At 40.4% G+C, this 27,055-nt stretch overlaps 3 protein-coding genes across 15 annotated transcripts in view; 1 reads left to right on the top strand and 2 right to left on the bottom strand.

Annotated features, from left to right (window-relative positions):
- Window positions 1–422: 422 nt before the first annotated feature.
- TEX30 (testis expressed 30) lies at window positions 423–7,627 on the bottom strand. 5 transcript variants are annotated; one of them, XM_088792754.1, is made up of 7 exons: window positions 7,165–7,627; window positions 5,856–6,715; window positions 3,850–3,923; window positions 3,122–3,352; window positions 2,316–2,367; window positions 1,597–1,802; window positions 423–900 (listed from the first exon to the last, which is right to left on the bottom strand). In XM_088792754.1, the coding sequence occupies exons 3-7, from the start codon at window positions 3,862–3,864 to the stop codon at window positions 727–729; spliced, it is 678 nt and encodes a 225-aa protein (XP_088648880.1). In that variant the 5' UTR covers window positions 3,865–3,923; window positions 5,856–6,715; window positions 7,165–7,627; the 3' UTR covers window positions 423–726. The 5 variants fall into 5 exon arrangements, with proteins under 5 accessions (XP_088648880.1, XP_088648881.1, XP_088648882.1 ...); XM_088792755.1 differs by having other exon boundaries at window positions 5,856–5,894; XM_088792756.1 differs by lacking the exon at window positions 5,856–6,715 and having other exon boundaries at window positions 3,850–3,935.
- POGLUT2 (protein O-glucosyltransferase 2) lies at window positions 3,848–21,534 on the bottom strand. Of its 5 annotated transcripts, none has more exons than XM_074329512.2 (10): window positions 20,864–21,534; window positions 19,420–19,625; window positions 17,857–18,062; window positions 17,594–17,671; window positions 15,085–15,257; window positions 14,726–14,963; window positions 12,733–12,942; window positions 11,951–12,040; window positions 10,701–10,808; window positions 3,848–3,923 (listed from the first exon to the last, which is right to left on the bottom strand). In XM_074329512.2, exons 1-10 carry the CDS (start codon window positions 21,043–21,045, stop codon window positions 3,867–3,869), a joined length of 1,548 nt encoding a protein of 515 aa, XP_074185613.2. In that variant the 5' UTR covers window positions 21,046–21,534; the 3' UTR covers window positions 3,848–3,866. The 5 variants fall into 5 exon arrangements, with proteins under 5 accessions (XP_074185613.2, XP_019586600.3, XP_088648876.1 ...); XM_019731041.3 differs by lacking the exon at window positions 3,848–3,923 and adding an exon at window positions 8,807–10,262; XM_088792750.1 differs by lacking the exon at window positions 3,848–3,923 and adding an exon at window positions 8,807–9,131.
- Window positions 21,535–21,539: 5 nt separating this feature from the next.
- Window positions 21,540–27,055, top strand: part of BIVM (basic, immunoglobulin-like variable motif containing) — a 28,881-nt gene continuing 23,365 nt past the window's right edge. For 2 of the 5 annotated variants that reach the window (XM_088792753.1, XM_088792751.1), the window contains exons 1-2: window positions 22,311–23,084; window positions 26,660–26,744. The gene's annotated coding sequence lies outside the window, so the exon portion shown is untranslated. Of the gene's footprint in view, window positions 21,674–21,764; window positions 21,901–21,988; window positions 22,101–22,310; window positions 23,085–26,659; window positions 26,745–27,055 lie in introns of those variants that run through there. The other 3 variants (XM_074329510.2, XM_074329509.2, XM_074329511.2) reach the window with 3 other exon arrangements.

Genomic DNA, 27,055 nt, shown 5'->3' with positions numbered 1-27,055 from the left:
GGTAAGAGGCAAAGACTAACAAAGAAGAAAGTTTCAGGAAGAGGAGACAGACTTGTTCCATAACTCTGCGTAGTCCATGGTAGCTGGAGTATTGTATACTGATTCAGAGCATAGGGGAAATGAGGCTAAAACGTTGACAAGGCCTATTGTGGAGAACCTTGAACAAAGGGCTTTTATCTTAATAGTCACCTTTGGAGATCCATCAATAGTTTTAGAGTTGGAGGTATCAATTGGTTTATTGAAGCAAGAAGACAGTAAAAAGGAAAATCAATTAGGCTACTGCAATTATACAGATGAGAACTGATGAGGGCCTGAATTAGTGACTAAATTTACTATGGTAAAACAAGTGTTATTTTCCTCTATTAAAGATGACTCCTGGAAAACTAGAGTACTTTCTCAGTTGCACCGCAATAAGACAAAAGTTCCACTGTAACAAAATTCCAAAGTTTATTTTTTTTCAAAACTTAACTATATTAATGAAAATAAATTATATTTAGACCATCTTCAATATTCGTGCATCATCTTTATAGAACTATGCTTTATGCTTTCAAAAGACATGTTGTAAAAGACATCCATTTCACAATTAAAACACGTATTAAAAATCAGGGAACACTAAAGAACATTAAATTAGTCAGAAATATATCTCATAATGCTGAGATTTATGCTGTTCTTTATCAAATTAACTATATTTGTATTCAAAATAACATGGCTTTTAACTAAAGACAATTATTTCTTGTTCATTTCAGTGATTTCCTGGATCCAATACAAAATCTGTGTATTTATTTCTTTGAAAACATCATTTGTTGACCGTCCTTTCACTGCCATGGAATGATTTGCCTTGTCAATCCAGTGGATTTTATTAGGAGCTTGCATTTTCTGTGCCACTTTCTCCAACAAGTTCTAAAGAAGGAAAAAAAAAAGGATACCAGACTAATGCTTTACTAATGTCCAATAAACATCCTCTCTCCCCAGTCCCACCTATACTAACATCCATTCACTAAATATTCATTAAATACCTATTCTACAAACAACTTTTGAGGCAATGGAACGTGCAAGGAAATGTCCACAGAAGAGGCAGGCAGTCCACATCTCTCAGACACAGCCATACTACAGAACAAATATTCATTGTTGATGATAAAAATTAAGTAAACTGGAGAAAAAAAATTCTTCTAAAACTATTTTTCCCAAGGAAATTACATGCTCTGGGAAATACACTAATGTTTACTAATAGGTACAAGTCACTAATGTTTTTTCAAGAGTCAATTTTATAAAAAAATTAAAAGATCTGCTTGAATATTGAAATGCTAAATCTAATGTACAGTCTGGTAATCCCCAGATCACAAGATTCAGATTAATCCTTCATTTCCTAATAAGAGAAAATCTATTTACCTGCTCTCTTTCCAGAGAGATGAATTTTGTCATTATGCTTATATTTTTAGGTTTTTCCAAAGCAATAGGGTAGCTAAGACACAAAACTAGCATTAGTCAAATCAGCATCTTTTTAAAGACTGAATGCTACAGGTTCCCAAGATATTCTTTTTCCCTGTCTTTTATTCATTCTCTCTCATTCACATAAATAATCAAGTTGTGATTCACCTTTTCACACATTTCATCTGCTGAGCCTGACACAAATAGTACAGGGTATTTTATACGAAAGAGATCTTCATCTCTAAGTTTATGCTGCTGCTTTGGATGGTGCAGTGGATAAGAAATACAAATGAGACCTTGAACAAAATCATCAGCATCATCTGGCTCAATATGACACATTACAGAAGCAGCTGCTCTTGAGCCCATTGAACGACCTAAAACCAATTAAAATTAAGTTCAGTTTGAAGTATAAACATTCACATAAAGTAACAGTGATAATGTGGCAAATTAGATTTCATTTACTGTTCATCATATTTGTGTATCGACAAGTTAGTTTACTCCACAAGGTGGCAATTAACAAGTTGCAATAGCCATAATGGACACCTACAGTCTTGTGAAGTAATACAAAAGAAACCTAAGTCAATTTTTTTTTTTCCAAACGGAATTATTTTTCTGAAGGATCATGAGGACAATCCTTGTGAAGGGATTAAGAAAGGGTGAACCAGGGATATAAATAAAAGAAGTCTTTGGGTTACAATACATATGACATTTAAATTTGCTTTAAATATGTAAAGTACCTTGATGTTATACAAGGAAATGACTTAATAAAACAAAAAAAAATCCTTCAATTAGCTTCTTGTCATCAATAAATTTTAATTTTCAATTACCTGTTCCTATACTACTAGTAGCAGATTTAAAAACAAGTCTTCACAAGTATTGCACCTTACCTCCAAGGAAAACACCGGCAAGTCTGTATTCTCCTGAGGTCTTTAGGTAACTCTAGAAAAGTCAACCAAAAATTTATCAATTCTTCTCCTATAAAATACTCCACTGGAAAATCAACATATATTTCTCATCATTACTGAAATGTAGGAAAATCTTTGCAAAGACAACCACAAAATCTTAAGGGATTCTTCTTGAAAGAGCTAACCAGTTCTTTGCTTTTCTGGTCATGACTTCACTATCAAATCATATGTTGGGTAATACAGACAAATATGTGAGCAAAAAATCAATTCACCTGTCTAAAAAATTCAAATACTAAAATATTTTTAAAGAACAAATTACACTACAAAAATAAAAAGGGCCAATAAAAGATTCCAAGTAATACAAAACTTGATACTACTACTACTCACATCTAATTTAGAGCTCTGAAAAACTTAGCAAGCTTGAAGTAATTTGAATTTAAAGAAATTTCAGATTTGCTTTATCCATGGATTTTACAGTTTCTAAATAACATATATAGAAATCCAAGCTATATTTGTATATTCATACTAAGCAAAATATCCAGAACTGTATTCTAAAGTAATATAATTCCAATAAGAAAATTATGTCATACATGGCTTCCTTGGCAGTATCATGGAGGAACATTTATGCTGGGAGCATTCATCTCCATGGAAACATCATGTACTGCTGAATTTCTAAGAATACTCATTAAAAGATTTTTAAATTAAATGACTTCTAACATTTGTCTTAAATTTATTATGAATTTTAAAACAGAATTCTATTATAAGTAAATATAAAGAAATTTTCTTACCAAAACTGATTTATATGCCTTAATTCTATGTACAATATTAAGGCCTTTACAGGTAAATCTCAGGCAAAAAAACCCATGAGATGCAAGATGGGATGCCAGTGACATCAAATGAGGAAGATTCATATCTCCTGATGCTCCATGTGTAAGAATTACTCCATATTTTAAGTTCTTGTTAGGTACCAAACAAACAGCATCTAGTAACTTATTTCCAAAAGGTATTTTTAATTTAACCTGGAATTCAAGAGAATAAAGGGATCAAAAATTACTTCCTTGCCTATTCAGACAACTGAATAGCTATATGTCTGTTCTGCAAGGCCCATGAATCAAGTCATGGCCTCCAAATAAAAAGCAGTGACATTAATAATGGATAATATTTAAGAAGTACTTATGTGTTAGGTACTATTATACGTTCTTTATATGTATTAACTCAATTAACCTTCCTAATAATTCTATGAAGCAAATACTATTATCTCCATTTTATAGATGAGAAAACTGTGGCACAGTAGGTTAAGTAACATGTCCAAAGTTATATAGCCACTAGCTAGGATTCAAACTTGGGCAATTTGCTTCAGTCTTACTCTTAACCACTAATGCTATACTTGTCTCTCATAGTACAAGTTGAAAATAAGAAAATTACTCTGGAGTCATATACCTACAAAAAAAAAAAAAAAAACCCACAAAAAAACAAAAAACTCTGAAGATGCAGAACATACGAAAATATGTATTACCTCTGTATGACTCATTTTCACTGTTGAATAACAAACTTAAAGTGCATTACATCTGAGAAGCAAAGGACATCTCCCTGAAAAGAAGACTGTTGTGAAAGATGGGTTGGCAGACATGGATATGATACAAGAACTATGAACATATTCAGTAGCTTAAATAAACACATTCAGAACTACTACTCTAAACTAATATCTTTACATGTGCATTATTTAATCAATTATTTTCAAGGTTCCTATGGGCACTGAAAATTGGTTATAGAGTGAGATGTGGGGCTGGCAGATGTCACATAATATAAAGTCAATGTGATACCTTAATATGGAAACCTTAAGAAAATTCTTATCTAAGTAGGATGTTGTATGTTGGCACATACATACGTAATTTTTTTCTACGCATCTTTATTCTCATCCAACTACACTTCACTTAATTTCACAGCATCTTTTTATTAACCCATTTCCTTCATTATTGTTTTCAACTCTTTCAACCATGCAATAGGAGTATACATTCACACCCTTTGTCATGTGACTCTGCAGAGCCTCCTAGTAGGAGGAGTGTACATCCCCACCCTATTAACTTTGGATATGGCTATGGGACTTGCTTTAACTAATGGAATATACATAAAAGTTTCAGTGTGCCACTTATGAACAGAGAGGCATGGCAAATTTACAGAGGCCCTCTTGAACTCTCACCCTCAGCCATGAGAAAAGCATGCTGCAGATATTTTTGTTTTTTCAGCCTGGGCCCCAGTATTAAGACACATAGAGCAGATATGAACACAACACTAAAGTATGGAGTCCAGTCAAAATCTAAACAATTGAAGAACCATGAAATGTTGACCTGAAGAATCAAGAGCATGAAATGTAAGTCACTGAGATTTCGTTATACAGCATTCCTTAATACTGTAAGAAATCTTTTATTGTTCAGGATATTGTCAACATCAGGATCTCCGTCATTCATCTATTTTTCCCATTAACATTCTATTCATTCATTGAATAGATAACACAATTCAAAGTTCAAAAGGTACCAAAAATATACAGTGAAAAGTCTCCCTTATTCCATTTTTGCCTTGCCACCCAGATCTCTTGTCCAAAGGCACATTACCTGCTTCTTGCATATCTTTCCAGATATTTTATAATATATATGTGTATGTACACACACACACACACACACACACACACTTTTTTTTATAAACTGGTGATATTTTTTCTGACCCTTTCCCCCCACTTAACATATATCTTGGTGATTGCTCTTTTCTTTATACAATGAGATTTTGTTTTTATGGCTGCAGACTATTCCAAGGAAGGATTGAACATAGTTTATTTCACCATCTATTAATGAACACAGAGACTGTTTCCAATCTTTTCTAAAACAGTTTTCCAACGAGTGGCTTTGTACTTACATCATTTTCAAATGTGTATAGACATATATATAAGATAAATTCCTAGGAAAGGAATTGCTGTGCCAAAGGATACTCATATTCACTTGTGATAAATTTTTTAAGGAATACATTTCATTTTTCAATGAGCAATATATGCACATGGTACATTTTAAAAGAACAAATTGTAAATAGATAAGTATCTTCAGATTCTTTTCCCCCAGCCACCAAGTTCCTTTCCCTTCCTATAAGCTACCACTGTGATCAGCTTACTGTGTATGTTTCCTTCTATGTGTACGTGTGTGTAGAATTCTCTTATTAGAGTCTGAAGGGTATTAGTCTGGCTGCAAAAGTTCTGGGATTTGAGTGGGAGGAGGATGAGGGACTTCAGCTTCAGTGTCCATTTTCATAAATGTAGCCCTATAATTAACTGTAACTGGGGTCCCCCGTTTCAAAGATTCTTTTTTTAAGTTCTCAAGAGAAAAACAGCCTCTAGTCTTCTACTGGGAGAAAGGCAGTCACCTACCAGTGTGAAATAGGGAAGGAGATCTAGCTGTCTAATTATTCATTCCTCAAATAGATTTCACCTAAGTCATCTTTATTGAAGCCCTCCACATCCATCCTTAGCACCATTACCTTCATTGCCAGTTCCCAAGTGTCCAGTGCTGCTGCTTCCTGTGCATTTTGAAGATTCGGTGGTTTACATAGAATTGTTGCACAGTATTCCCTGCTGCTGGCTCAGAATTAAGCTAAGATTTGCTAAAGACATTTGCTTTCAAGTGCCCAATATTTTATTGCTATTGTTTCCTTCCAATTCTCTCCATTCCTGTGGGTTTATATCTTTTAAAAAATCCCTTTGGTATAATTTTAGTGCGATTTCAGGAGGGAGTAAAATTAGACACACGTATTCAATTCACTATCCTTAACCCAGAATGCTCTAAAATTCCTCAATTATATGGGTTTTTGTTTGTTTTCAGGAAAACTCTTCTCCTTTCCAGACTTCACGATGAACAGTCTGTGCTTCACATCTGGTGTACAAGTTCCGGACTACTTGGGAAACACTCAAGTCGTTCCTACATATAAGCCTACCGCAACCTGCTCTAGGAGTCGGGGTTATAATATCTGGCTTTGGATTCCTACAGAGCAGGGTTTAAAACCTGGCTCAGCCTCAATATCTTCATCTGCAAATGGAGAAAACACCACCAACTCAGAAACGCCGATGATCAGGTGATAATCTCTATACTGTAGTAGTGTCCCCACGTCAGCATTCGAGAGTGATTGTTATGACTACTAATACTCCGAATGCCATAAGCGATCACATCAGATGCTGAAGGATCAAACTGCCACAATCACTGTAACTTTCAATTAGAAAAACGTTCGTGAATTATCTATTACTTCGACAGCAGCATGCGGGAAATCACGGGGCAAACAAAAACGTCAGGAGTTCAGTCTTTCAGGGCGGTGGATACTCTGGCCCGGGTCAGCAACACCAAACCCTAGAGTAAAATTGCGAAGCGGGGTCTCTCAGAAGTTCGGGATTCAAAAGCACCTGAGAAACCGCTTATTTTCGCTCAAACGATGCGCGTGCGCCGGGGCTGTGCGGCGGCCGTTCTGAGGACCCCGGGCGACCGCTCAAAGCTCGGAGGCTGTTTCGAGCCGCCGCCTGTGACAGGCTCTTGGGACCCAGGCTGGACCTACTCAGCTTTCGTTACCCTCACCATCCCCACAGTCTGGCCTCCTAATTACCCAGGTGGACGAAGCCCCAGCGGCGGGTGCCCGTGAGCACTGAACTTACACCGAACACCTCAGGAAGCCGACCAACTGCCCAAGAGGCGACGGCCGGCCGGGAGCCCGAATTACCTCAGGCGGGGCCAGCAGGCACACTAGCAGGAGCTTGGGAGACCACTCCCCGCCTGGTAGCGCCAACCGCCGCCGCCGCACTTACCGGGGAAGGGAAAGTGGCCAGAAGCACCTAACCGCCCTCACTCCCTTCAGAGAGCAAACTATCACGCTCGAAGTGACCGCCTTGCCGTACAGCCAGAGCGTTCCGCTACCCCGCATGCGCGCGCAGGCCCCACCCCCGAGCGTGCTGGCCGGCGCGCGGGGCACGCTGGGGGCGGGAGTTTTCCTGCTACCGTCCGCCGTGACAAGGCCCGGTCGGTTAGCAAACATGGATGGCAGACGAGAAAACTCCGGTTGCTGCCTCGCTGCCAACTTGTTCCACTCTAGGCCCTTCCTCATCGCGGCCACTCCATTCTCACAGTTGCACAGGTCAAAAAACGTGTGATCAACGCTGATTATTCTCTTTATCACACCTCACAATGAATCGTTCCCATTGGTTCTATTTGCAAATACATATAGAATTCAACCACTTCTCATTCCAGGCCGGTCAGAGCCCCATCATCTTTGCCTGGATTACTGAAATAGTCTGCTAGATGGTCCCTTGTTCCTTCCCCCAATACAGTGGGCAGTTGGACCCTGTTGAAATATAAACTCTTTGGCTCAAAATTTCGCCCATAATTAAAGGCCAAAGGCCTTACCAAGGTTTTATATAGTCGGTCCCCTTACCTCTTATCTTTCTATTTCCTATTATTCGCCTTGGCTCCTTCAGCTCTAGGCACCCAGACCTCACTTCTAGTCTCACACCCAAACCCACCAGACATGGCCCCACTACAGGGTTTTTGTCCTGGCTGTTCCCTCTTCTTGGAGAGATCCCAGTGGCTAGCCCTACATGTCTTCACTCACATGTCATTTTCTCAGTGAGGCCTTCCTAATTACCTTACTACACTTCCTATCCTTCTACCCTAACCACCTAATATAATATGAAGTGTCTTTGTCTCCTCACGGGACTGTAAACTCCCCATGAAGGCAGGGATTTTGTTGTTTACTTTGCATCTCCTGTGCATGGACTAATGCCTGACAAGTCAATATTTCTTGAATGAATGAATCTTCCCCAAGCCCAAAGCAGTTGGTAACTGCCCACTTTTCTGTCACAGCACATGAAAGGAAACACAATCCAGAAAACCACTTGCTATTTATCTCAATAGTTTTCCTGAATTACAAATCTGAACATTTTTTGTCTCTTAATTTTCTAGCTATGTTTTTAAAAACAACCTTATTTACATGCCATAAAATCCACTGTAAGAGTACCATCCGATTTTCAGTAAATTTACAGTCAGCTGCACTGGAGGATGGGGGATTCCTGTTCAAAGGACTTAACAGGCTTCTTGCTGTAACTGGATTTTGTAAGTGCACTGAAGTGCCTAGAAGGTTCAGGAGTCTGACTAAAGTTTGTCAAGCAAAGAATCTTTGTTAGTAGTTACATGGGCGTTTTCTTATAATTGTTTTTAAACTGCAGGTACATATTTATATATTTCTCTATATAAGATAAAATCCACAATTAAAAACATTTCTAACAGACTATTTAACTGGAAGATGGAATGTAAAGGACCAGAAAAAGGACTGCTTATTTGAGCCAAACTGATGACATATGAAAGGGAGCTAGATCTCAAATGTTCCTCCCAGACTCCCTCTCTTTTTATTGCTCCATGGTCCAAACACAGCTAATAACTAGCATAACACAGGTCTTTAAAATAAAAATGGTTTTATTATAAAATTCTAAACATGTGCTTTACATGACAGTCATGGGAATACTGCATAATAAGAGGAAACATATCTTCATAACCCAGACAATCACATAGCAGATTTTATATTGTTCATGGAATATTAAAAAAAATACAACATTCTTTTTTTCAGTTAAGAAGAGTCTTCAGAGCACCATTATTTGAAGGGAAGGTATTTTGCATATCAGAGTTCATCTTTGGTCTGCAATTAAGAAGCAAAATATTTAGAGCCATGAAGAAGTCATCTATGAGTCAGGAAGACTTACATTAATCTATTAATTGTTTTCCCCTAAAGATGAAAGAAGGAAAAAAAAAAAGGCAAGTTACTGCTAGAGACTTGTAGGATCCAGGATTATTTTTGGAATCACCTAAGGGTAGAGTTACATTGTGTTTTATAGGGGTACTGATGTGGAACCCGAACATCTAAGGGTCTGTGTTTCTGTAAAGGGCCTTGTGCTCTGAATGCTATCAGTGAGGGGCTACGGTAGACAATGAGGAAGAAATAAACAAAGCTGTCATTCTAGCTCCTAATTTCTACAAATCAGTGGAATCATTTGGCATCCCTTGAAATCACTTCGACAAAGATAAAACATAAAAAGAGGAGTGGAGAAAGGAAGCTGCCCAGTTTCATTTGGAGCCCACAGAAGCATTCTGATATCAAATCATGAACTTTATGAGAGGGTACCTTTCAGTTCTGGCCATTTGTTTCGTCACTGGCTTTAACTATTTTATGGCACTGCAGCACTGACAGGGGTTCAGGTTGATATGTTCCACTTTTGAGGGCTAGTTAGTAGCAAATGAGTTCACAAAACAAAACAAAGCGAAAACAAAACCAAAACTCTAATTTGTAGCATGTGCTGTTGTCATGGTATAAATACTTCCATCAGGCGGATTCCAAGCTACCAAAATTTAACAACTATGTAAAATTTTAAAATATTTAACAATCAGTGAGCTTGTATGAGCCGGTTCCATCATACCACTGGGCCTATGGTTACCTTATTCCTTTTAAACCCCCTTGAGAGGCAGACATATAATTGCAAAATCTGCCTTCTCATTTTTGGTTATAATACTACAATTTTGAGTTTATCCATTCAGAGACATGATGCTGCTTAAAAAATGTCAAGCCAGCACATTATATATATAATCAAAATATATATAAAATCACAATTTTATACAATATACGTTCCTACAAACAGAAAACAACTATAATGAAAACAATCGTCCCCTGCTGCACTGTCTTCATACACAACTATACACACAATTTGAAGAGGAGGCATTGGTTTTTGGTTCTTGCTTTGCTATAATCCAGACAGATGATTCTGAACTAAGTTCTCCTTTGGGTTCAGTTTTGTTAACTGAGGCACTTACTGGATGACCTCGAAGTTCCTTTTTAGCTTGCCAAGTCCATATGTGAATCTGCCTTTTACAAACAAAATCAGTACAGAGTGCTATCAACAGAGATTGCTTTTCAATGAATAATCTGTTAACATGAACAATAATGGTTACATATTTTTTCATCTCTGAATTGGAATGATAAACTTTGCCAAACCTTTCTCACAGGGAGATGAGGCTATTATATTAGGTGATGCATGTGAAAATATTTTTCAAACATTAAATAGCTATTCAAATGCCATGTGACTGAATTCTCACATTAAAAAGGCTTTCCTCTACTTTGCCAGAAACTCTTCTCACTTAACTGAATCTTAGCGCCCTTTTTTTTGCCTTATTATCTCCTGTTCTGTCTCATAGAATGAAGGCTCCAGGAGAGACTCAACTAGTTTTTCCCTGACTGAATGACTAAAGGAATGAATGAAAACGTGGATCAAAGTTAGTTCTTACTCTGACACTGGCCAGTTACCTTTTTCCTAAGGCACGTGCAAGGAAAGAGGTCATCCTCCGTCTGTGGTTCTACCCTCTTCATGCCCTCTCGGATTTGGGGCTCACTCTCTTGTAAATTGGCATATTCCTACATAGGCAACAATATGAAAACATTCCTTATATAATGCTTAAAGTACAATTACTAAATTAGACATGTTAGAATTTGCTAGAATATGGTCCATTTAACTCACACGTATTAAGATACGACATGCAAAGTCCTCCATGTTCCCCTTAAACACCCAACAACAGAGCTTCTGAGAGGCAGCTGTTCTTTGGACCCTGATCACCTATTTCTAAGGGATCTCTGCTTATCCATCCTTCATTTACATGACTTGTGTTTATTTAGTTTTAATTCCCTTTTGCCTTGCAGTGAAAATAATTACATGATCTTCCCTAGACTGAGAATGTGAGGACAGAAATGATTTCTGCCTTATCCATCATGGCTTGCACAGTGCCAGTAACCATCTTCTTTCATTATGTGCTCCCTTTGTGCCAGGCTCTGGGCTAGGTGTGTATGCTCTGGTATGTGTGAGTTGAATGAATGAACATTACCATGCAGATCTTTTGGAATTTAGATAGAGAATCCTTCCTGCTCCTCCAGTTTACACACTTCACTCTCTCTATCCCTTCACCACTCCCTAGGAAAGGTTATAAAGGGGAAGGGGCCAGTGCAGACCAGGACAAAACCCAACATCTTTTTGTGGCAGAGCTTAACATATGGTGCTCAATATCTGCAATTCTGAGATTTAAAAAAGTTTAATTTAGATCTAGTGCTATTACTAGCAAATTACTTGTTTATTATTGCATTTAGGGATTTCAATCCCTAAATGTTTAGGTCCATGAAAACAATTTCCAAGATAAGTCATGGATCAGCACAATAGTTATAAACATACCTTGCACAATGTAGACAAAGAAATACTAAGGCAGCAGCAATATTGTACTAAGAGAAAATATACGTATAGTAACTTTGCAAAATCAGATGCCAATTTCTTAACTACTCACCACATAGTTCTAACATTAATACTTTTCCCTTAACATTACAGCATTGTCCATTAGCTAATCTTTGGTTTTCTACTATTTTTATTATTATTAAACATTTGTTCTTGATTTTTGCCTACAGTGGTGTACATTTATCTCCTTATTATACTTTTAACAATTGTTAAGTGAAATATTATTTGCTACTAACATAACCAATTACAAGTTGAGTCTATTTTCTTAGAAAATACTGACCTGGAAAAGTTTAAAATAGTAACAGAATATGTCATCGCCCATGAGATTATTTCTTGCAAATTCTTGTCCTGTTTTTGCTATCTTCTTTGCCTAAGGGAACAACAAAAAATCATTTAATGAAACATATTTTTTTACATGCAGACATAGGAAAACAGATCTTCAGAGTACATGTTAGAGGGACAATAGTCGGAAAAACATATTTGGGGTAGTCTTTTGTGGGACATTTAACAGGGTATGTTTGTTTGAATTAAAGGGAGGTTTTCAGGACTTGAAAGTTTGAGAAGTCATATTAGACTGTCTAGAATTAAGCCTCTTTTGGAGAAAAGGTACACATTAAATGAAGTAACAATGGCCTTGTAAAGTAAAGGCAGGATGAAGCTTAATGCATTGCCTTAAAAATTTTCAGCAATTAGTTCAAAGTTTATGTCATGTAATCTCTCATTTTAATCCACAGGACCTCCTCCTTCCAGGCTGGCTATTTTAATTTTCATGTTCCTAGTAGCAGTGAGGGAGTGCTTGAGGCTCAGATCTACTTGACTGAAAGAGAGAGCATAGTCAAGGCCAAGGTTTAGTTTTTTTGTTTCATGAACAGACTGGACAGTTAATCCAAGTCGCAATGCCTGCGTTCATCCTGAAGGCAACTGTGCTATGCATGGGGAGGTGGCTTCCCATTGGCAGGTACGAGTCTCCATCGGAAGGCTTTCTGAGCATCCTGAATGCTTTCCAGGCACAAGACATTTAACATGAGCCCATGATACTGGGGTACAGGAGACTGACCTTACCTCTTCATCGTGATCTTTCGCCCATTTAAGTTTTTCTAGGAGATCGCTCAGGTTGCTTTTAACGGGAATGTAGTGTTTCCAGGGCTGCAGCTCATTATAAAAGTGCTCGTAGTAGATGGAGTCCTGCTTCAGCACGACACTGTCGCCAACAAGCAGGTACGGAAGGCGATAGGCCGCGACGGTGCCGTCAACGTTTATCTGATACTTATGCTGGGAGACAGCGGTGAGGTGTAAGCATCGCCATTAAATTTCCTGCTTTTCTATTCTCTTTATTTCTCCTACCCTTTCCACAAAAACAGCCTCACTGTCCTCAGATACAAACTAGCTAGCTTTTGCTCTCCACGTTCACCATTGAGGAAGTGCTGTTATGTACCATGCTGGCCTAGAGGAAAAGGCTTACTTTGATGCTCTCCTCACTTTCACAAAGGGGCCACAAGTTTGATGTTGAAGCAGCCAGTAAAATAATAAAACTGTTGTCCTCAGGCTACAACCTAAGGAGAGATAGATTTCTGGTGACTTTGTAATCCCTCTACTACTTTACTGGCCACATGTGAACACCTGATGATGGCACATTCTATGCCATGTTAACCATATATGTAAACATCAGATGGCCACGCTCAAGTCTTAAGGAAATTAACAATGTTTGAGACAAATACGTCTATGAATAAAAATATATCACTGTGGTAATCAGTAGTCTTTAGTTGTAGCAAATTCAACAGGGAGGAATAAAGCAAAGGCATGACTGAACACCCTCTGAGGAGGGATGGTTGGCATCAGCTCTCCTTGGTTTTAACCATTTCTTTAAAAAAAAATCTTAGCGATATGCATATGGAAACACTGACGATTGAACTCTGGAATTCCTTAGGGGTACCTGTTGCCATGTACAGGTACCCATCAAAAAAACCCCACCAAAACAAAACAACTTAGCCATATAGAGCATAGACAGAGCTCGCTAATCACTTGCCTTCCCACCTATAGGACAGGTGACTACCTCTTGCTCACCTTTCTCCCCACCACATGGGACTTCAAAAACTACTCTGTGGTATAGAGAACAGGGCAGTGTCCTACTGCATGAAAAGTGGAATTCTTAGGAAAAGGATCACTCCCCGGGAAACGTGAGCAATCCACATTCTAGATATAGAAAGCACTCCCTAATCCCCAGAATTCCCAAGCAGACCATTTGTATGGATTTCACTTTATATCCCCACCAGAAGGCCTGATAAGAGACACCTGGTTTATATTTCCCGTTGTCTATTGTCATGGTATGGCTCTGGGGAGAAGTACTAGTAAAATCACTTACATGTATTTATCAATAAAACAATGCTTTGGAGCTGAAATGTGCTTGAGGGTCAACTGGGGAAAAAATTATAGCTCTCTGCGGGCTCCAAGGTCCATGATGTATATTTAATGCCAGGGGTTGGGTACTGAGTACAGACCCAGGTTGCCAAACCAATCCTGGGGGCCCCATGTCTTGGCAGTCACTAGGTTTTGTGCTCACCTCTCCTACCCCCTGTAATTTACAGGCCTCTATTTTCCTCTCCCAAATGAGATACAGCCGACCCTTTAAAAACATGGGGTTAGGGGCACTGACTCTTCCCACTTCCCCGGTGCAGTCAGAAGCCTGCATATAACTTTTGACTCCCCCAAAACAGATGTCCCTCGGTATCCAAAGGGTATTGGTTCCAGGATCCCCGCAGATTCCAAAATCTGCAGATGATCAAGTTCCTTATTTAAAATGGCACAGATCAATGCACATGGTCAGCCCTCCACATCTGTGGATTCCAAACCTCGGATGAATATACCCTTGTACTGTTTTTGATCTGTAGTTGGTTGAATCCATGGATGTAAAACCTGGGGATATATAAATAGAAGGCTGACTCTATACCGAAAAAAATCTGCCCTTAAGTGGACCCATGCAGTTCAAACCCATGTTGTTCAAGGGTCAACTGTATTTGGAAAAATGAAAAAGGATTGGCCATGGATGATGTCATACCTTGAAGAAATCAAAAAATGAAATGTGTTTCACAATGGGACCATACAGGCTTTCATCATGTTTAAAGAAGAAAAAGTTGGTAAAGGCAGCATCTATGAGTTCTGGGTGTTTTCTGCTGAGTTTAACCAGCTCGAGTCTCTCTTTGCGGCTGTCTCGCCCTCTCCAGACAGCTGTCGAGTTTTTGCTTTCCCACGGAGGACCCGTGTTAGCTTGCACAGACATCATATCCAGACTTACTCTGGAAGACAGAAAGTGCAACAGATTTTCCTCCCAAACCATCACATTGCAAAGGTTGTTGGGAAAGAACTCACCACAGAAAGAAAACCAAGGCTGTGGGTTATCTTTGACCCATCTCTCACCGGCCCATGGTTTCTAGAACAGAGTCAGTAAGGTCGTAGGTAGGCATCACGATATCCTTGGAATCCGTGGAGCCACACCAGGAAAAGATTGGATGGATGTGTGAACTGGATTTCTTTTTTTCCAAAGGCCAATCTCCCAAATTAACAAAAAATTCCACATCTGGCATCTTCACCTAGAAAAATGAAAATAAAGAGAGTATTCATATTTTGCACTGGATAATGCCTTCTATTGATAAATGTGTTGGAAAAGGCAATCTCCTACAGGCAGTATTTCATGGCCAAATAAGAATAGCCTAGGGGTGGCCGGATGGCTCAGTTGGTTAGAATGTGTGCTCTAACAAGGTTGCTGGTTCAATTCACGCATGGGACCGCCCCCAACTAGATTGAAAACATCAACGGTACTTGGAGCTGAGCTGCGCCCTCCACAACTAAGATTGAAAGACAATGACTTGACACATTGTTCCCCTTCCCCAATAAGATCTTTAAAAGAAGAATAGTCCAGGGACTGGTACATTTCCTTACCAAGAGATAAAGAGCCCTCCTTCACTGGCTGGGTTTATCTCCTAGTGAGGGAATATACTTTTTCTGTTCTGGTTAAACACAGGCGTCAGTGGCCCTCAGGCATGCCCTCAGCTTGCTGTGTCTCACACCCCAGGGAGCTTCCACTGCAGCAGAAAGTGGGACGTGTGATTGGCTGTAGAGTGGACTGGCTGGCCCTGGGAGAGGGACACATTGAAAGGGGCTGAGTCTTATGCACATTCCTCTGCTCTAAGTAAATGCTGGACCACGTGAGCGTGGTGGGCCTGTTGTCTGTTCTCAGAAATCTGAAACCATGTACTGGTCTCTTTCCTGTGTGGCACTTACTGGCCTTGTAACCTTGGCCACACTCATGTCATATTCTGTCTTGCAGTACAACCTGACCACCCAGTGAGCAAAGAAACACAATAAAAATTAGAAATTGTACCAAAGGAAAGGCCAAGCTTCAGGTAATGATAATTACCTTGATTTGAACAGTGGGCGGTAACTTTTCAGAATATTGTCATATGTGTAAGCATACTAGATTTCCTTTCTAGGGTGCCCAAATGGGCCAATTGACTTGCTTCATTAGGGATGAAATGACAAAGGTAATCTCTGTCCTATTGCCAAGAGAGTCTAAGATGATCAAGGACAGAAAGAGACTATTAGAAAATAACTACAACACATAGTACTTGGAACTCTTAACTCTAGTTCCTGGTGAATAAGCCAGATGCTTCTATTTAAAAAATACTCCCCAGGTATGTGATGGGATTAGGATTTGAATTTAGGAAGCCCAACACTATAGCCAACACTAGTAACTTCCAAGCTAGACTGCCTCCACTGGCACACACAGGTTGAAAGAACATGTTATATGTAGGCCTGGGAAAATGGGTGGGGTATTTGTAAAATAAGAGATATATTTTTTTAGGCAAGAATGGCACTGGTTAGTTTGAGAAGCATCCTGAGAAACTGGAGTCCTGAAGAATACTTTTATTTTCCCATGGTCTGACACAGCTGAGCAAGAAAAACTTGCTTGAGTTCTGGTGTCTTAGCTTAAAGAGGCAGAATACTAATGCTATATAACTACCCATGTTTGGAAATACTCACTATAAATGCTTTGCAATCTTAAGAAAGGTACCATGATTTTCCACGAGTAAGTTAGCCAAGCTATGCACACAGGTTATTCAATAAATAGCTAATGAGCAATTAGTAAAAATGATGGTATAGTTTTTCGTATCAGCCATTTTACTATCGCTGTCAAGAACTCCACTAGAATCCTGTTAAAGCACATTATACCAAGGAACAGGATTCAGAACATGACAACTCTTCTTTGGGCTCAAAGTACCTGTAGTACCAAAATAATATTATTATAAGGCATTTTCTTCTCTAAGGTATTGTTATGGGTTGAGTGTGTCCTTCAAAAAGATAAGCTGAAGTCCTAAACCCCAGTATCTCAGAATGACCTTATTTGGAAATAGGGTTGTTGAAAAGATAATTAGTTAAGAGGGGATCATACTGGAGTAGGGTGGGTCCTTAATCCAATATGACTTGTGTCCTTGTTAGAAGAGGTGAAGACATAAAGACACACAGGGATAGCACCATGTGACGACGGAGACAAGAGACTGATACACAGCTGCAAGCCAGGGAATACCAAGGATTGCTGACCACCACCAGAAGTCAGGAAACGCCAAGGACGGCTTCTCCCCTCCAGGTTTCCGAGGGAGCACAGCCCTGCTGACACCTTGATGTGGGACTTCTAGTCTCCAGAACTGTGAGAGAATAAATTTCTGCGGTTTTAAGCCACCCAGTTTGTAGTACTTTGTTATACCAGCTCTAGTTAATTAATATAGGTATCCCACTTAAAAGTCCAGAACAGTATTTTAATAAAGCTTCAGAATAGAACCCCTGATAATGTTATTTTTATTTTGAAAAAACTATTTTGTAAAACCAGGGCTTAAATTGTCTACAATACATAAGAGAAAAAAATACTTACTTTTCTAGTCAAAGAAAGTAGTATGGCATCCATGAAAATTCTGAAACCTACATGTTCACCATGAGTCTTGATATAAACCTAAAAGAGAATTGAATGTTTATTACATGAGTCTAAAAGTACTAGCAGGCTTCTCTGAAGTCAAGCTTATCATAATGACACTCACCATGATTTTTAATAAAGGTTATGTTGCTAGTTGTAGCCAAATGACAAAACAAAACAAAAATCACTAATACAAACAAGTAAATCTCAATTATGAATTGTACCTTGTTATCCTTCAAGGTATAGTGACACAAACTCTGCCGTTGTCCAAATCTCTTTGGGATTTCTGTTGCAATCTTTTCTGGATTAATGGTAGGAAAATGTGCCAGGTCTCTCTGAATCTGAGCAATGGTTTCTGGGCAGTTCATCTCCTGTAGCCAGGCTGCACTATCTTCCAAAGGACAGTCACAATTCTCATGGTAAACTGGTCCTAATTACACACAAGTAACAAATTACACAGTAGCAATTTCACTCAGCATTTGAAACATGTAACAAATATCCATAATATGGCTTCATAAATTTTGCCTAGGTAACAGGAAGGGCATTTTGATATAAAAATATTTTAAAAGAAACATTTTTTTATTACATTGGGGTATGACTTAGTAAGTCAGTATTTTGTTCTGATAGTTCTTCACAGTAGAGTCTTTTTTCAGAGTCAGGCATGCTTTGCAGGAGTTCAGAAGAAAGCCAGTGGGTACTATGTATTGCTCACTGTGGCTATTATACTGCATGATTCTTTATGTTTTTTGTACTTAAGAATAACCAAACATTGGTAAAAGGATATCAGAGGAGTATACTCCTTTTACCGAAAGACAAAAGTGATATGAGATTATTATTTCAATGGTCTATTATACAAACAGGTTCTTAAAGGGTCTAAGGTATTTCCCTCAATGAGTAAATCATCATCAATAACAATACAAGTAAACAAAGGACCCCTGCTATGTGTTATTTTTTAAAAGAATTATTTTAAAAAGGTAATCTTCAAAACAGTTCATTAATATTATAATGAATTAATTATATGTGTACAGAAATAATACTAACAAAGTATCGCAGAATCTGAATTGAGATTTTACTGTCATTCCTTTCTATAATTCTCAGATTCCTACCTCACTCATGCAATAGTAGACAATGGAATATTTTTATAAGGTTTCTCAGGTTATATTGTATCATGTGGTCCTGGTGGAATGTGGGAAAAGCACCTAGACACTTGTTAAAACGTTTGCCTTTCTTGGAGGTGGGGAAAAAGGAAGATTTGTGTCTCTGTATAATATACTGCTTTACCACTGTTTTAGGGTACTATCTCCACTGAAAGGGATGGATATGGCTCTAGGTAACAAAGCCTCTCTCATCCTATATAAGCAAACACCAGAGAATTTCCCTGGAAAAATACTATTGGAACGAAGACCAAAAAACAATAGTCAACTTCCTCCCTCAGCATTAAGCCCTCTCTCTTCCTGAAGTGATGAATTTCAATAACACTTATCAGTTAAGTCATATACCTCCAATTAAGAAAGTGTCATCTATGACCATATATAGCTTGATTAATATTGCTAATGTTGTGTCTTAAGAGAGCAAATTCTCTATTAATATGTTTCTTCCTCTTTAGCAAATTATAATTTCCATTCAAATCTTGCATTTCTCTCTAGGACTCTCAATTTATCTTTTGGGTAGGAAATATCTCTTTTATTTTCTTTCAGTGAAAAAATATCATGCTAATTTGTTTTTATCGATTGAATAACATGTATCATTGTATTCAAAGAGTTGTTTTAAAATATGTTCTAAATTACCTTTTAAAATATATGGAGATTTGGCCACATGTTGACCTTGGAATTTAACTTCTACTTTCAGATTTTTGTAGCTTGCATACATTCTGTATCTTACTATAAAGGACCCATCCTTTCGGTCCAAAACCTGGACTCCAACTCTAGTGAACTGCTCATCTGGTGCTGAGATTTTAATCTGGAACACCTTTTCACCTGGAGAAGATGTGAACCTGTGATGGGAAGAACAATCATATATAAAGATTATTTGAAGGAACAAATGCACAAAGATTATGCTCTCCAGTCTGTGATCTTTACTATTCTCCATGTGCCCCCTTCCCCTGCCCCAACATATACTTGCTTCTTCTCTCTTATGCTTTTAGTACCAGTATACGATGGGTCAGAGATTTTTAAAAAGATGATGACAATGGCCAAGATAACATAAAACAGTTTCATTAGAAAATTGCAAGAGAATAGATTCAGACTACTGATTTATGTAAATATTGAACATATTTATGCATTCCATAAATAAGAATATAAAAATATTCTTGTCAACCTACTACTTATTCCATGCCCATCACATCTAGAAATCTGTGATCAAATGGTGCCTTTAACGATCTTTTGAAAAATCTCTCAATGATTCTTTTAAAAAATCAGTAGTATCAATCTTGCCCAGCCATGGGCAAAAGCCAGTACGTAGTGTATCATTCAAATGACACTATATAAAAGTTTTTTTGAGTGAGTATGCTTGCTATTAAGATTGTTAAGGTGGTATTTCGTTTCCCCAATTGTACTATTTATAACCTCCCTTTTCTTCATTTTGGAAAATTTATTCCCAAGATTTTTTCCCCCACAAAACATACATGGTCAGCATCTATCAATAAATAAGACAATCGTTTCAGAAGTATGTGAGTTCTAGAAATAAGTTTTGCATATAATTTCAATTGTTGAACTGAGTGGGAAGAAATACACACATTCGTTGCAAACACATAGGAGCTTCATACTTTGATACTTTCCCTCTAAATTCTAGTTTCAAATAGTGCTTGACTTTTATTTTCTAGTTTCAAAGCACACACGCTTACCTGCAGATGTCTACCTGGAAACAGTGCAGCACCAGAACAAGATGAAACCAAGTTTCTAACAACTGGATTTAAATTCTTTATAGCAGCTTATGCAAAAGCAGTTTGAAGTGGTACTTCCAGCAAATACTGGGGCTTTGTTTTTCTAGTTATGGGAGGATCCCTATCAAATTAGCTAGAAGAGCTAATTCGCAATTATTTCTAAAGCTACAGAGACAGATTGGTTGGTTGGGACGGGCAAAGACTATTACAACCAGATGTGGATAGCACCAAAATATGTGGAATTTAAACTGCTGTGGAGAAACGAGTTCTTGGGTGGATAAAACTTGAAGGAAGAAACCAGTAAGTTTAACTGCATCCCAATATAGTTAAAGAGCTGTTTCTTGACTTACTTGTCTCCTGACGTATCCACCGCCTGAATATAGAAATAGCGCGCGGGAAGGACAACAGCTGCTTTTAGCCCAGGTCCCCATATTTCGCTCTTCTCCGGGCTCAGTTGCCTCTCTTCGCCGGTCTTGGCAAGTGCTGGAACTGGCCCCAGAAAGAAGCAGTAAAGCAGCAAAATGCTAAACATTTACAAGACGGACTATCCAAATGATCCACGTATAAATTAAGTGTGAGAGGTGGATGAAACGAGCCGCGGTTTGGGCAGGGGCACGTTGGCCGATTGCAGCAGCAAACACGGTTCCAAGAGGTGTTGCTTACTGTGCTGGGCAGGCGTGCTGGTCTCCACTTGCCCCAGAAAAATCACAACCCGAGCGCTGGTTTGTATAGCTGAAGGAAACCAGTCGTTCTGCCGAAATGGACAAGAATCACGCTGCTCCTCTTTCTCCGGACAATGATAAATTTGGGTTGCTCTTGCAACTGGAGCATCATTGGGGGCGAAACCGTCTCCGGTTCCAGCTCAAGGTGCGAGGCAAGGCGATTGGCCTTGGGCGTCGGACCGGGCTGAGTAAGGCTCTCTGCAAGTGGATGCTGGAGTGGACATGCGTCCCAGAGCCAAAGCTTCCTGGGACATGTAGTTTGCGGCAGGACTAGCGGAAATCCTGCCAGGTTTTGGCATCTCTCATTTATTTACGTTGCGGTCACCGCTTTCAGAGAACAGATTAATAAATACTAGGTGCCCGATTGCAGGGCTGGCGGCTCTGGAGGCACAGCTAATATTTTTATCCAAATTGCTACAATATCCTCCACACGTGCAGGTATAAAACACAATGAAAGGAAGGTGTTAATGATATCTGACGACGGGTCTCCGGCCACAGCCGTCCAGCGCGCTGCCCCCGCACGCTCCGATGGGACTGGAGACGAGATCCCCAGGGTAACCCAAGGAGTGTCTGGGGCCGCGCGCTGGATGCTGTGATCCGGGTCTGGGTTCCGCCGCCGAGTTTCGTCGCGGCACTTGCGACCCGACCCCTGGACAGGCTTGGAGGTACCTGGGGCTGTGGGCTGGACCGAAGTGGCGGCCCGCAGCTGTGCACCCTGCAGTACGGGCCTTGCGCGGAACCCGGGCGCCGCAGGCCGGGCCTAGTGCGGCCCGCCTGCCTCAGGCGCCCCCAACGCTGCCTAAGCTGCCAGGGGCCATGGCCGCTCCGGAGCCCTGTGGCAGTCCGAGTGGAGGCTACTGCGTCGGTAACCGATCTTCCGGGGAAAAAGTGGGCTGAAGAGTTGGGCCGCAGGATGGAGGGAAGCACTAGGGAGACAAGGGACGAGTCCTCCTGGGAACAAAGCCTGATTTGGAGGCGCCCGCGCCGATTCTGGTGGCTACTGTCCGGCGCGCGTCTCCCGCCACGCTCACCGGGGCCCGGGTCTGGAGCGTGCCGTTGCCATCCCCTTGCCCCTGCTCGTCAGCCCCGGGGCCAGGGCGGTCACCAGTAGGAGTCACGGTCAGCTCCGGAATCAGACTCGGAGCCTCCCTCCCTCCCTCCCTCTCTCGGACCTTGCCAGCTGCCGCGAAAACCCAGACAGGCCCGGTGGTTCCGCGACCAAAAGGGGCCAAGGCTGGGACCACGGCGAGGGTTTCCTTTTCTGTTTTCTTATTTGCAATTGTCATTAATAATGATATGTACTCGTGCATTCCAAAGCTCGAATCGGGGCTCCCTCTTCTCCGGGGGAAAACTGCCCGCGTCCCACCCGCCCAGGCGTCTTGAGCACCCCGAACGTCCCAGGGCTGCTTGGAGGAGGCCACCGCGCCAGCCTCCGCCCACTCCCCCTGGCGGCCAACTCCAGCTTCCGGCCCGGGAGGGAGGACTGGGAGAGGGACCAGGACGCCGGGCTGCGGGGAAGCAGCGGGACGCCGGGCCCTGGGGAAGGAGGGCACGCGGGCCAGTGTGGCGGCCGGAGGGGTACGGACAGTGGGTGCAGCTGCGCTCCTTCCTCTCGTCTGGCGCCGCTTTCGCACCGCACACACCGGCTCAGCACCGCAGGTGCTGGTCTGCGCTACTGCCTCCTCCATCCCGGAGGCCTCCAAGCCCGACGGTGTCGCGAGCTTCGCAGAAGAGGGCAGTGGGAACTCCGCTCTCCTCCCCGGGAATTTAGGCTCGACACTAGCCGGTCCACGGGAGGACCCTTGGTATCTACCCGAGGCCTGCGGCCTCTGCCGGGCGAGAGGCTCAGGTCTGATGGAGGAGGAGGCCCGGGGGGCTTTGGGAGGGGTCGGGGGCGGACGGGGAGTGGGGGTAAGGACCGAGACCAGACCCGCTGGGGCTTAGAGCATCTGGTCTGGCCCTCAGGCATTTCCCCCTCAGTAAGTCACTTACCTGCTCCTGAGTTTCAGTGGCCTTACATACAGAGTATAGATCATAATAGTCGTCATATGTGTAAAGCTTTACTGAAGAGACTTTTTAAGATGTTTAGTTCTCTAAGCAAACTTGATCCTTAAAAATACTGATTTAAAATGTAACTGGAAAAGAATGTAACCTAGGCAATGAATATTGACTTTACAAATGGAACATTTGTTTTGCAAAACAGCTCCTGTGACTTTTAGAAATGGATACTCTAGCGGGGCATTTAGAGCTGGCTATTTTATGAAATTTTGTTTGCGCACAGTTAAACAACACTTTTGTTGCTTGTCCCATGATCCTATAAATATATCATTAAATTGAGCCATAGGTCCCGTAGTCATTCTTATTAGTAAATCTTAATACAGCGTTGCCTCTCCTGGATTAGGGAACCTCAATTATCACAGGTGAGAACTAGGGAGAAAACTAGGGAGTAGAAGAAGAGGGCCTCTGGCTAAAACTCCTGTTCTTGATTTTTAAGGCCACTCTTGGTAAGCCCTCCTGGAATCTAGGCTCTTAAGCTTGGGTTTACAACAATGCCTGGCATGATGTAGGCACTTAAAAATACGTATTTGTTGATGATAGTGATAGGTTGGCCGGTAAAGGAACACGCACGGTCAGGCAAGTTAAGAAAGTTTTTATTGTAAGAGACAAAGGTTTATCAGGCTGAGCAAAAGATGGCTACAGCCCAGGCTGCAGGCCTAAAGGAGACTTGCAGCCCCGAAGGAAGGGTGAGGAGGGTGTTATTGGGGCTGTGCTGACAGGGTAGCATTGTTTGAACAGAAAATGCTGACTGCCTGCAAGCTAGTAGCTGTTTTGTGGTGTTTACTGTTATCGCAAGTTTGGCTCTGTCTACAGGTGCAGGCCAACAGACATTTTGTTGTTTTCTTGCAGACATGGCTCTGCCTGTAAGTCAAGGTCTCTGAGACCCAGCATTCAGAGACCTAACGTTAAGTCAAGGTCTCTAACATTGAGAAACTTAACAGTTCTACAAATACTGGGCCCTATGGTTACAATAATCAGGAAAAACAGACTTGCAAGAGGCAGACATTCATATATACACACATATAAATATAAAATGGCACCCTGGTTAAGACCTGAAAGAAAGGTACCTGAGCATCTATACAGGGTGACCTGGTGTATTTTGAGGAGCAAAGAAAGTATCCCCAGAAAGTGAAATTTGAAGGATATCTGAAGGATAAATGAAAATTAACTTAAATAACGGTGGGTGAGTGGGAGTAGATGGCATTCAGAGAATGGAAAATTGGTCAGGTTGGGGGAGTGCAGAGGGAAAGGGGAGAGAGGGGGAATGATATGGGGCCAGATAAGAGTTGGCTTTTGGGTCTAACAGCAGAGAGTTTTAGGCTGAGGAGTTATACGATCATGTATGTATACATACTTTATTTTCTAATATCTATGCACAGGTCAGATTAGAAGTGTCAACTCATGGGAATGAAGTGAAGGGGGGGCAGAGCTAGGATTGGGAATGGTATTGGGAATGGTTTATAAATATAGGGACCAAAGAAGATACAGGCTGTGACAAATTGTGAGAGCTGAGGGCTGTGTAGTAGAGGAATAAACTGCTTCTCTAGCACCTCGCTATTTCCTGAGGCTATAATTATAATATAATGCAATAATTTGCGTCTGTAGTGATTCTTATCAGTAATAACTTGTGCTTAGTTCACTGGTAAGAAAGCCTGAGGATACAGTAATTCTAGTGCCCTTGGCCTCACGAATATTTCACTGAAGTGGGGAGGAAAGACAAGGATCAGACAAATAACCGTAGTATGGATTAAAAAAATAACACTATAGCAGTGTTTGGGTCATGGGATTTAGATAATTTTCACTTCTTCTGAAATATCTTTTGGTACTTTGCAATATTTTCTGTAATTTATTTTTACTTTTGTGACAAAATATAAATATTACAGTTTTTCAAAGAGAAATTTCCGTAAACGGTTCAATGAGAAAGTTTTCATCCCGCTAAGTTTCCTCTTGGGTTTTATTGACCATCAATATAAAATATGCTGTTATGTTGAGGATCTTCACTTTTTGGTAAAAGTGCAACCGAAGGGATCGTTCTTGGTCGGTGATCCCTATTTAAAAGCAAAGAAACCGAAAACAAATGAGAAAATGAAACTGTTAAACTTTTTATTAATCAGGTGCTATGTTCTTTCTTGTCTTTAGCTTCCAGGAAACTTAGCCCCTTTTGTGTACAAATGCAGTAATTTCCCTTTGCATATGTTTTTGATAGACATATTCTCCTATATATGTTCCAAATGAGCATCTTTCATAAAATCCCCACACTGCCACTCAGGGAGCTGGTCCCACAGACAAAATTCCATTAGCTCGGAGGAAGGAAGCTCTGGTAAAGTGGAAGCTAAGCTTGAGATGAAGAGACAACTAGGGCAGCCCCTGGAACAGTTCTGTCTCCCCCACCAGACGAACTCCTGAACCCTTTGCTTATTGCTCTACCATGACCGTACAGTCTTTCATGCCTCATCCTACTATAACCGATCCACAAAACCCCGATGCTACAAATAATAAACCACACTGGTTCTTAGAGAAAGGCATGAGGATAACAGATATGTAGAAAATGTTCCTTTAGGACATCTGCTCAGAATCAGAAAAAAAGAACTCAGAAAAGCCCCGAGTTTGGTCCGTACAACCTTAGATGCTCAGCTTCTCTTTGCGTCTTCCTCCTCTGGCACCATCATACCTGGAGATGAGGAAGCAGGAGAAAGCATAACAGATTCCTGTCTGGAGATCCACTATACTTACTCCTGGGATTTCTTGACTAAAAAATAAAGTTTCCAAAGTGAAACCATGAGAGGTTCCATCTTTGGCGGTGAAGCTCCTGCCGAGCAGAGCCTCCTGCCAATAACTATAAACTCTGCACAAATTACTAAAAAATCACTACCTGAAGGTTATAAATAGAGAGCATTTACGCATTTCTTAAAAAGAAAGAAAATGGAATCTGTTCTAGGATATGTGGAGTCCTCCTCGTATGAAGGTCTATTTCCTTAAGTTACATGGAGGACATGCAGGACTTTTCATTAGTTTGTTCTCACACACTCAGGGTAATCATCTTCATAGGTTTTTGCCATTCAATATTTGTATGATGGTTTTACATAATTGTTTCCTGTAACCTGTGAAACTTATTTCTAATTTTTTAAAGTAAGCAAATGAGCAGAGATATTAACGGGTAAACATCAAACTGGTCACCCGGGGTGAGCTGAACCTCTTGAGTGCTGCTCCCTCACTAAAGCCCTCGATGCTTTGCTCTGGCATCAGGTTGCCTTGTATATCACCTGTAATGGGTTCCTTCACCAAGGTCTTTCTTTTGTGTAAATCTTCAGTTTCCTTGGTGCTCCTGGCTGTTATTTAAACTTTTCTCTCTTTTCTTCCCTAAAGGAATCAATTTAGACTTGAAATTCAGTTTTTCCTGAAACTGATCAGAAGTTGGTGACAACCTGGATTGGATCCTGTTTTTTGTCAGGTGACAGATATTTAAAACATTTAAATTCTGTATTTTTTTGTTGATTTAAATCTGTGCTCATTATCCATTATATATCCTTTATGCCTGTATGCCTTTTAAAATAACCTTGGATTTATTTTTCTAGACAGCTTAATTGAGATATAATTCACACACTATACAATTCACCCATTTAAAGTGTACAGTTCATTGGCTTTTAGTATATTGACAAAGTTGTGCATTCATCCCCACAGTCAATTATAGAATATTTTCATTACTTCAAAAAGAAACCCATCATCCCCCAACCTCCTCTTAACCTCCACTCATAGGTAACC

Source organism: Rhinolophus sinicus, chromosome 16 (genome assembly GCF_057876585.1).
Source record: "Rhinolophus sinicus isolate RSI-liver-muscle chromosome 16, RSI-T2T, whole genome shotgun sequence".
NCBI lineage: Eukaryota > Metazoa > Chordata > Mammalia > Chiroptera > Rhinolophidae > Rhinolophus > Rhinolophus sinicus.
This window is presented reverse-complemented; position numbering and strand designations above follow the sequence as displayed.

Coding starts and splice junctions, on each gene's coding strand:
- POGLUT2 (XM_074329512.2), bottom strand. CDS start 21,045: ATGTTTAGCATTTTGCTGCTTTACTGCTTCTTTCTGGGGCCAGTTCCA. Junction 19,626..20,863: donor GTGGATACGTCAGGAGACAA/GTAAGTCAAGAA, acceptor TTCCCATCACAG/GTTCACATCTTCTCCAGGTG. Junction 12,041..12,732: donor CGAAAGATCACGATGAAGAG/GTAAGGTCAGTC, acceptor TTGTTCCCTTAG/GCAAAGAAGATAGCAAAAAC.
- TEX30 (XM_088792754.1), bottom strand. Junction 2,368..3,121: donor AGGCATATAAATCAGTTTTG/GTAAGAAAATTT, acceptor TGACTTTTCTAG/AGTTACCTAAAGACCTCAGG. Junction 1,803..2,315: donor TGCCGGTGTTTTCCTTGGAG/GTAAGGTGCAAT, acceptor AATTGGTTTTAG/GTCGTTCAATGGGCTCAAGA.